The sequence below is a fragment of the Doryrhamphus excisus genome, chromosome 1 (assembly GCF_030265055.1).
Source record: "Doryrhamphus excisus isolate RoL2022-K1 chromosome 1, RoL_Dexc_1.0, whole genome shotgun sequence".
NCBI lineage: Eukaryota > Metazoa > Chordata > Actinopteri > Syngnathiformes > Syngnathidae > Doryrhamphus > Doryrhamphus excisus.
Genome location: NC_080466.1, coordinates 2,505,563 through 2,515,824, shown reverse-complemented (window position 1 = coordinate 2,515,824; position 10,262 = coordinate 2,505,563). Strand labels below are relative to the sequence as shown.

The 10,262-nt window shown below is 41.8% G+C and overlaps 1 protein-coding gene across 2 annotated transcripts; it reads left to right on the top strand.

The window, feature by feature from the left end:
* Nucleotides 1-62: 62 nt before the first annotated feature.
* Nucleotides 63-5,607, top strand: rps15a (ribosomal protein S15a). Of its 2 annotated transcripts, none has more exons than XM_058070687.1 (5): nucleotides 63-203; nucleotides 956-1,093; nucleotides 1,178-1,257; nucleotides 1,403-1,488; nucleotides 5,473-5,607. In XM_058070687.1, the coding sequence occupies exons 2-5, from the start codon at nucleotides 961-963 to the stop codon at nucleotides 5,564-5,566; spliced, it is 393 nt and encodes a 130-aa protein (XP_057926670.1). In that variant the 5' UTR covers nucleotides 63-203; nucleotides 956-960; the 3' UTR covers nucleotides 5,567-5,607. The 2 variants fall into 2 exon arrangements, with proteins under 2 accessions (XP_057926670.1, XP_057926677.1); XM_058070694.1 differs by having other exon boundaries at nucleotides 203-323.
* Nucleotides 5,608-10,262: the final 4,655 nt, after the last annotated feature.

The following is a 10,262-nucleotide window of genomic DNA, read 5'->3' as shown; positions in this document are numbered from 1 at the left end:
CACAAATAAAGACCACAAATATTTGGAAATATGCTACATATTACATATATTTCAATTTACGGAACAACACATAGAATGATAACCTAACAGACATGTATTTAATGGTGAATTACGGTAAATTTTAACTAGAAAAGCTGTTTCTCGTATCCCATAATGCATCGCGAGCGTGTACTACTTCCTCTTTCCGCCATATTGCAGAACCGGTAAGGTGTCTTTCAATATTGTTAACCACAATCTACTCTATATCTTGTGCATCTTCTCCTTAAATGTCCCAGAGCGGTAATATTTTAGAAGCGTATCTGTATGGGAGCTCTTTTTGATCGGTATGGCGTTTTTCCACCTCTGAAGAATACCATTTTAGCGTAATTTCGCTCTGCCCAGCCCAAGCACTCCAGTACGCGCCGTAGGAACGACAAAGTCCCTGTATTGTAGACCACGTTTTTTGTTGAACACAGGCGGAGTTCCGTAAGCTATTTCGGAGCTATGGTCATTACTAAATGTTGTTTTTGATTAGACTGTTCTATGTAAATACGTGTTGGGACGGGGGCACTGAATGTCCTCGTAAAAGCTCGCTGTCGTTGGCCATCTTAAGTTGTCAATTCGCGATGGGCTGCGATGTGGTTTCTTGCTACATATCTTGTATATGTGTTCCGGGATTAAATTGCTGCCATATATTTTATAAAAGTAAATACGAAACAACTCGACTTCAGTTTGCAGTGTAACGAGCAAGCATAGTGCCCTGCATGTGGTGTTAATGTCCTATTTGGATTATGTTAAGTATTGGCTTTACCTCTAACTCGTCATTTGATGTAAAATACATGCAAAATAGTCACCAAGTCATGCAATCTAAATACACAAAGCTCAGTGAGAAACTAGAGAGAATCTGACCTTTTTTTACGTTAGGAATTAATTAAATGTAACTAACAATGTGAAATGTCACCTCTTGTGATCATAGGCATCATGGTGCGCATGAACGTTCTCGCAGATGCTCTGAAGTGCATCAACAATGCAGAGAAGCGTGGGAAACGCCAGGTCCTCATCAGACCCTGCTCCAAGGTCATTGTGCGCTTCCTAACCGTCATGATGAAGCATGGTAGGGGTCCATAATGTTTCTACTGGAAAAAAATGAAAAGTAAACCGTGTTTCAATAGTGCACTAATGTTAATATTGTTTGCAGGTTACATTGGTGAGTTTGAGATCATTGATGACCACAGAGCCGGAAAAATAGTTGTCAATCTCACAGGAAGGCTGAACAAGGTAAAGACTTGACACTTGTCTCTGAGCATTTTAATTTTAAAGTCACAATGCTGTTTAATTACTGAGTTATTATTCAGTAAAAACAGACCTCTGGGGAACAGTGTCTGTCGTATACTAACCGGTGTTCTTTGTGTGTATCTCGCAGTGTGGCGTGATCAGTCCACGTTTCGATCTCCAGCTCAAGGATCTGGAGAAGTGGCAGAATAACCTGTTGCCTTCAAGACAGTTTGGGTGAGAATCAAGATACCTGACAATCCATCTCATTACTCCATACAGTAATATGTTTACTGCACAAACGTGAAATCTGTTTTTTCCTATTGAGGTACTGTTATCCCAGACAGTTTCTTACTATTGGTGTATATCCTCCTATATCCTTATATCCCATCTAAGTCTGATGTCTTTATAGTGCGGGTCCATGACTTATTGGTCAATATACGGAATTATGATGCTATATCGAAAAATTCCAATAACATTTAACAAATAGCTCTGGCAACCAGTAATATTAGGAAAAAAAGAAACCTTCCCAGGGCTCTACATTAAAAACCAAAATGACTTGCCCATAGGGAATCCTTAAGGTGAGAACTACTTGCCCCATGTAAAATGAAGACTGCCATAATATCATGTAATTTTTTGTGGCATCACATGAGAATCTCAAATAAATAAAATAATATAATAAATAATACCTTACACATGGTAGTCGTAGTAAGCAGTGATATTTATAAGTTGTGCACCACAATGAAACAACATTGAATAGACACATTTGTGTACTAGTAAAGTGTTTTTAATCCAGAAAAAAAGCTCAATGGTCAAACAATAATTTGTGAAGCAAAGGTGAGAAAAATCCACAGAGAAATTGAACCGCTAGATTTTGTAGCTTGTGCAAAATCAGCACTTGGTATTGGATCTAATGGGTGGTGTTTCATTGTGACCACTTCAAATTGTCACAGCAATGTGATTCACTCACCTGTGCCATCATTTGATTTGCTAACCGCTAATAAAATACTTGTTTAGGAGGCACTGGTTCATCACTTTTTGCTGTTTCCTTCAGAATTAGACGATGTTGGCAGCGACGCCATGATGAATGTTTTCGTAGTCAAGCGATCGCTGATTGGTTGATCGCGAACAACGGGTGTGGGTAAAACGCGGACTGTGGATTACGGACCGCGGTCTAAAACGATTCTGATTGGTCCATTGCAAGGATTGCTTTGCAAATTACCACCGGAATTACGCAGTCTGTGTTTTGCCAACACCCAACAAGAACCGCTTAAAAAAAAAAAAACTCTTGGCAGTATGGCATGCCAAAGTGCACTTTCCCGACGGGAATATCACTGATTTACTTGCCCGAATTTTGTTTTAACTTGCCCCGAGCCATCGGTACATCGTTATTGTTGTCCAGCCCTGCTTCCAATGAGGCGATACTATGCTGTAGGTTGCTTAGCTTGAGCGAATCAAGCACCCCATTTTGCCTTCGTGTAAGATGTTGTAAGCTCCAGAAACACCTTGCGACATGGCAAAATTAACATCGACCCTCAACACAGCATTCTGAGCCACAGTTTGTACTTCTTGGTCGCCATCTTTAATATATTTTTAATTGTAGTGATGTTGTGATATTTAGTAGCCACCAACCATTTTTGTGTGCAATGACAAGCATCTATTTGGTATACTAGTAAGCATTTTGCAGTTGTGGTTTTAGAGCGGGGGTCTATCAAACTGATATTGATAGATATATGCAAGCCAAAAACATCAAATTATACCCACCTGCATTTAAATCTTCTATATTGGCATTCTGATACAATGCTAGACTCCATGCCAGCACTTCTATCCCGAAGCCGCACTGCGTGCAGAAACCATGTGATCACAACAGCAATTTTAGCAAGGACTAGGGGGATCTCAGCTGTGTAGCTGTTTTTCATTAGTCGATGTAATAAGGCCACTGACGACAACGTGGCCCAACTGGCGCCGCTCACTGCTACCGAGGCAGCTAACGCTGGCGCTATATCTATGCCTGACGGCAGCACAGCAGACGCCTGTGGTTTAAGCACGTCGAAGCCCAGTTCCGACTGCAAGGAATACAATGGAACGTGAAGTATTTACACATAGTGGCTGTACTGGACCTCCACTTTGTCTCATATTGCAGGAACGGTTTTAGCAGTTTTGAAACCGTGATATTTTGATACCTTGGTATAGCTTGAAACTGCTATCCGGCCCATACCTAATCAGAATCGGATCTGAAATGAAAAAAAGTTTTAGCAGGGCACTCTAGTATTGGTCATTTTTTGGTCATATTGGCATGATGTCAGTTGCTGTAGTAACCATGAGGGAAAGCCCTCAGGCTGAATCATAGTTTGAGGCGAAGTATCGATGTGTGTAAGTACACTTTGCACATTTCTGTTTGAAAAGTAAAATATATATGCTAGATCTACATTTGTGCTTTGTGCCTGTGGTCTTTGTTGGATCTCAGTGAATGTATCTAGTGTTCTTCTTACCTTGACTGAGAATTGTCCCAACAATTTTTTTGTAAATCCCACCTAATTCAACCGCTTGTTGGCAGAACTACACTAATGCTTTTTGTAACAGTTTGTAAGCACATTTTTAAGAATACAACTTGTGGACTTCGGGCAGCTGTATTAAATTTGTGCCCAGAATCTACTGTAGTTGACTAAGGAGCCCTTTTAAAGTGTAACTCGTGCAGCTGAATCTCAATTCCACTCCTTAACCCGGGCTCACACTGGATCCGTCCCGGCAGCGGCCCTGATCCTAATCCGGCTTTCTGCAAAGTGTCAGTGTGTTGCTCTGGCTGCGGAAGCTATGCTTGCAAGAGCAGACGTTCACGCGATAACTAACTTATGCAGGAAGTTCTTGTAAACAATAGCCATATTTGCCTGCACAGCCACGGCGTCGTAGATTTATTTATTTACCCTGGTGCTGTGAAATGTGTATACGGACTGATGAGACTCTCATACCAGAAACAAGATGGCCTTCTAATTTATTTCTTTAATTTTAAAGAACTTTGAGACAGATTTAGTTCCGCCAATACAAATAGCTCTTCAGGTGGATGTTTGTTTTAAAACATCAAAGCGGGTTTAAAAGAATGGCAGTGTGTACCTGTCATTTGTTTCTCTTTTGAGGAAAAAAATACTTTGGTCATGTAAATATTAATTGTCAAAAGTTGTATGGTTTCCTGTACTTGGAGCAGAAGAACATTTGATCTTGACATTTAAACGAGTCCTTTGCAAGGTACCAAGTTTTAAAGAAACGTCCTAAGCTGCACATTTATATTTTGAATGAATTGGTACACTTTTCAACTTACCGATGGATTCTATTTATGAAAATATCATCCATCTTCCGCTTATCCAAGGTCGGGTCGCGGGAGAAGTAGCTTAAGCAAGGAAGCCCAGACTTCCCTCCTACTTTGTCCAGCAGATCCCAAGGTGTTTCATCATTTGATATACAGTACATGCTGCGGTCATACATTGCCATGTACAGTGATAGCATGTGGTAATTGCAGTATCTTGCTATATTTTGACGTTTTAAAACACTACCAAAATTATTCCTTTGTGTATTGATATTAACTAGACACCTCGCTGACCGCTTGCCTTGGCGGCATTCATAGATGGAAGAGTAGATGCGTACCTCTCAATTTCGTGTCAGACTCAACAAGATGCTCGTGTGCCGTGCCGTCAGTATTTTTTTTACCCAAGGACTAGAGCACACGTCTTGTGCTGGAACACACAACTATCCCACGGAGAACGGACACCGTAAATGTTGCTGCCGCTGCTGCTTTAACGGAACTAGCATAAGTATATATCAATATGCCTCGAACTATTACATGTCATCAGTGTACGTATCGTATATGCTGTGATCACGCATTATCAAACCATGTGACATTGTTGGCGGGGTTTTTAGGGCTTCATGGTAGAAATGTGTATCCCAATGACAGCATTGCAAGCTGGCTGAAATTAACTTGTCTTATGGTATAATGCACCGAAAAGGGGCGAATGTATTTGTTTCACGTAAGGATTAAATTATGTGAAACATTCCCCCAAAAAGTGCAGTTTCCCTTTAAGTATAAGTCATTCTTTAGTCAAGCTTGATGTAAGTTTAGCTTAAGCAGTTCTACAAGCAATAACTGCTTGCTCAAATGGTATAAACACATTCATCCTGGAGTTCTGATATTCAACTAAAACTAATCCTGAATTCTTGGGTTCTCTCTAGATACATTGTACTGACCACCTCAGCTGGCATCATGGACCATGAAGAGGCCAGACGGAAACATACAGGAGGCAAAATCCTTGGATTCTTTTTCTAAAAATGTAAAGAACTGAAAATAAAACCAACCAGGGAAAAAAAGCTCTTGGTCCTTCTGACTTATTTTATTCAACACTTGGTACATTGATTGAACATTACCAGAATGTCTTCAATGCTTTTAAGAACCGTGGCATTCTTTGCTACATGCTTTGCTGCGAGTGTAAAGTGCTGAGGATTTCTACCCATGTCGTCTTGGACTCCATGTCCGTGTATCTAGTCATGTCTGCAAACATCCTGTGAGAGCTCTGGTGACCTATAGGAAAGCAGCTAACAGGCTGCTAATGGAACATCTTTGTCCAAATGCTCCTAGTGGGAGCACACAGACCACCTGCCTGCCGCATGGCTTCATAGCACCTCTAATCCTGATGCCTTTTTTTTTTTTTAAGGACTGGATTTGGCAAGCGTTTAAAGCACACTAGATGTTGGAGTACGCCCATCACTAAAAATCATCTTTGCTGCGGAGACATTTACACTGCGCATAGACTTAATTCAGTAGATGGAAATATGATAGAAGTGATGCTCCATCTTCCCTGAAGTACCTAAAAATACTACATCACATGCTTTTGGACACTTAACAGTGGTGTACTTCTAAAGAACCCTTACTACCAAGACACTAATGGTGGTGTACAAACTGTTCTGCAGTCTTCACCATGTCAGCCAGATCTCTTGAGATGCTTAAATGCAAACATTGCTGAGGAAGCTGTTCTCCAATTAAATAGAATGTGAAGTAAACAGTTTGGCCAGTTGGGATGGAAGGCAGCGTGCAGCAGCGCTACTAATGAATTTAATTAATTGTGATAGGCATCTCTTTTACAGCAATAAATGTGATATATTTAAAAAAAAGGATCATTAAGGGGTTATCATTTATCCTATATTTGGGCTACTGTGTTTATTCATCGATTCATTTCCGGCAGTTATTTTAACTTCTATTTTTTTCTATTATTTTATAACACTTTGTCCAAGGTGACACATTGAAAAAATAGATTGAAGTAAGCTTTAAAAAAAAAATCTCTATCCGTTTTCTATGCCGCTTATCCTGAGTTTTATTTTTTTTTAGACTAATGTAATATAAGGAAAATAACATTTCACATAAAAGTGCCCCTTGCATCATTCTTTTATTTTTCAATATGTGGCCCTCGGTGGAGATAATTTGACCGCGCTGGTTTAAGGTGACTTCTGAATGTAGTTTCCTAAACCTACCACAGGGTGGCAGCAGCGCTACGTATCAAGGCCCGCATTCAATTCAGGCCAAGCAGTTTGGCAAGCAGGAAGACTAATTATGATTGATTCTCAGATAACACAGTTCTTATTGGAATGGCAGCAAAGGTCTGAAACGTGGATCCAGTCCACACCTCTTTCAATGCCATAAATCACTAATGAGAGAGGAACCCCAAAGAGTGAAGAAAAGCGGATCGGCAAAAGTCAAGGCGGGCAGCAAGTCGGTTTTGGGCTTGAAATATTCATGATTACTTAATAACAGGCCGGGTAAGAATGTATTAAACACATTTTACTGTGGCAGGCGCTTTTTAAGAGTTGGTTCCTGCAATGACACATTATTTTCCAAGTGGACAGCATTTAATCCTTGTTCAATTTCAGCTGTGAACAAAAAGACGTGGAAGATAATAGTACTGAGAAGACATTATTAGACTACAGTATGGTATAGTATAGATCCAAACCCAAGTAAATACAGGACCAGTATTGTCTTGAAAAGGGTCGCTAGGGTATGCTGGAGCCTATCCCAGCTGACTTTGGGCAAGAGGTGAGGTACACCCACATACGCAATATAACACATATTAATTCATTCATTTTCTACTGCTTTTCCTCATGAAGGTCGCGGGGTATGCTAGAGCCTATCCCAGCTGACTTTGGGCAAGAGGCGATGTACACCCACATATGCAATATAACACATATTAATTCATTCATTTTCTACTGCTTTTCCTCATGAAGGTCGCGGGGGATGCTGGAGCCTATCCCAGCAGACTTTGGGCGAGAGGCGAGGTACACCCACATACGCAATATAACACATTCATTCGTTTTCTACCGCTTTTCCTCACGAGGGTCGCTAGGGTATGCTGGAGCCTATCCCAGCTGTCTTCGGGCGAGAGGCGAGGTACACCCACATACGCAATATAACACATATTCATTAATTCATTTTCTACCGCTTTTCCTCACAAAGGTCGCGGGGGTGCTGGAGCCTATCCCAGCTGACTTTGGGTAAGAGGCGAGGTACACCCACATACGCAATATAACACATATTAATTCATACATTTTCTACCGCTTTTCCTCATGAAGGTCGCGGGGGTGCTGGAGCCTATCCCAGCGGACTTTGGGCGAGAGGCGAGGTACACCCACATACGCAATATAACACATTCATTTGTTTTCTACCGCTTTTCCTCACGAGGGTCGCTAGGGTATGCTGGAGCCTATCCCAGCTGACTTTGGGCAAGAGGCGATGTACACCCACATACGCAATATAACACATATTAATTAATTCATTTTCTACTGCTTTTCCTCACGAAGGTCGCGGGGGATGCTGGAGCCTATCCCAGCTGACTTTGGGCAAGAGGCGAGGTACACCCACATACGCAATATAACACATATTCATTCATTCATTTTCTACCGCTTTTCCTCATGAAGGTCGCGGGTGTGCTGGAGCCTATCCCAGCTGTCTTCGGGCGAGAGGCGAGGTACATCCACATAAGCAACACAACACATATTCATTCATTCATTCATTCATTTTCTACCGCTTTTTCCTCACAAGGGTCGCGGGGTATGCTAGAGCCTATCCCAGCTGACTTTGGGCAAGAGGCGATGTACACCCGCATATGCAATATAACACATATTAATTCATTCATTTTCTACTGCTTTTCCTCATGAAGGTCGCGGGGGATGCTGGAGCCTATCCCAGCAGACTTTGGGCGAGAGGCGAGGTACACCCACATACGCAATATAACACATTCATTCGTTTTCTACCGCTTTTCCTCACGAGGGTCGCTAGGGTATGCTGGAGCCTATCCCAGCTGTCTTCGAATGAGAGGTGAGGTACACCCACATACGTAATATAACACATATTCATTTATATCTTTTTCTATCGCTTTTCCTCATGAAGGTCGCGGGGGATGCTGATGCTGGAGCCTATCCCAGCTGACTTTGGGTGAGAAGCGAGGTACACTCACATACGCAATATAACACACATTCATTCATTTTCTACCGCTTTTCCTCACGAAGGTCGCGGGGGTGCTGGAGCCTATCCCAGCTTTCTTTGGGCACGAGGCGGAGTACACTCTTGACTGGTGGCCAGCCAATCACAGGGCACATATAGACAAACAACCATTCACACTCACATTCATACCTATGGACAATTTGGAGTGGCTAATTAACCTAGCATGAGAACATGCAAACTCCACACAGAGATGGCCGAGGGTGAAATTGAACCCTGGTCTCCTAGCTGTGAGGTCTGCGCGCTAACCACTCGTCCACCGTGCCGCCCTATAACACATATATCTGTTAATTTAACAGAAAAACACTGATATATAATTCAATATAAACTTACTTAAACTGTACTTATCCCTAAGGTGTGTGAGAGGTTTGGGATCAGGACTCTCATGTTCTTCCACACCAAACTCATCCAACAGTTCCTTTATGGACCTTGCTTTCGGACGCAGTCATACTGGAACAGAAATTGACCTTCTCCAAGAATTGGCTGAACGAGTCATTTGGAACAAAGTGTTCTTGTCACAAACAAGTCAGAGAAGGTGAACTAGAGGGTGATGCATTATTACAGTATGGCTACTATACTCAGTATGGCTATAGTATGGCTACTACTATATGGCTACTATACTCATCAAATGATCTCATGTTTTTCACTTTGTTCTGTCTGTCTGCCTTAATTGACTAGCTTGATCTAAGGTGGTACGAGGGGTGGGCGTACACACACACACGTTGTGGGCAATATGATGAATGACATAGTTAGGAAGCATCCATCCCGGACCCCATCCCTCAAGGGCATCATACTCCTACAGAGTCCAATCTTATGTGATTAACTTGGAGATCCCACTGCTGGCGTGCCGGGGCTGTGGAGGCGACGCCGCAAAGGTCCTCCATGCATGTTAAGCATCGGTTAATTAGCAGGCAACGAACACAAGCTGATAATGTACATGTAATAATAACAGCGAGTGGCTGGTTCTATTACTAAGGCCATGCATTTGTTTGCTGGAGATCACCTTGGCCATCAAATCACTACGGTTGGCATCCAGTCTCGAGCATCAATGGGAACCGGGACTAAACTAAAAAGTTGCATTTTTAATATTTTAATATTTTTGTAGTTTGAGCACAGAAAACCTGTTTATGACTTTTAAATATGAGCCCTGCAGACATTAAATAACACCCCTATAGTCACCTTTACGCGCTCTTATTAATCTTATTAATCTTGTTGTACACCACATTGCTAATATGCGGGCTACAGGATCACTGTAGGGATACAAGAGATAGCCTTGGCTGCATAACATGCTAGCAAGCTAACTAGTTGGCCTCCGATGTATTTATTTTAAACTTAAGGAAGTTGTAAGAAAGAGTGGAAAAGGTAACAGAGTGGGTAAGAAAGACAAAATAAGAAGCCAAAAATGTACCACTTCCACACGAGATAGGAGGAGCATATGGTCGTCTTGGTTATCCTCACCGGTCATAAACCTCATCGC

What these genes read in the sequence shown, in the direction of transcription:
- rps15a (XM_058070687.1), top strand. Translation starts at nt 961, where the DNA reads ATGGTGCGCATGAACGTTCTCGCAGATGCTCTGAAGTGCATCAACAAT. An exon ending in TCACAGGAAGGCTGAACAAG is followed by an intron (nt 1,258 to 1,402) that starts GTAAAGACTTGA and finishes TGTATCTCGCAG; the next exon opens with TGTGGCGTGATCAGTCCACG. An exon ending in TTGCCTTCAAGACAGTTTGG is followed by an intron (nt 1,489 to 5,472) that starts GTGAGAATCAAG and finishes GGTTCTCTCTAG; the next exon opens with ATACATTGTACTGACCACCT.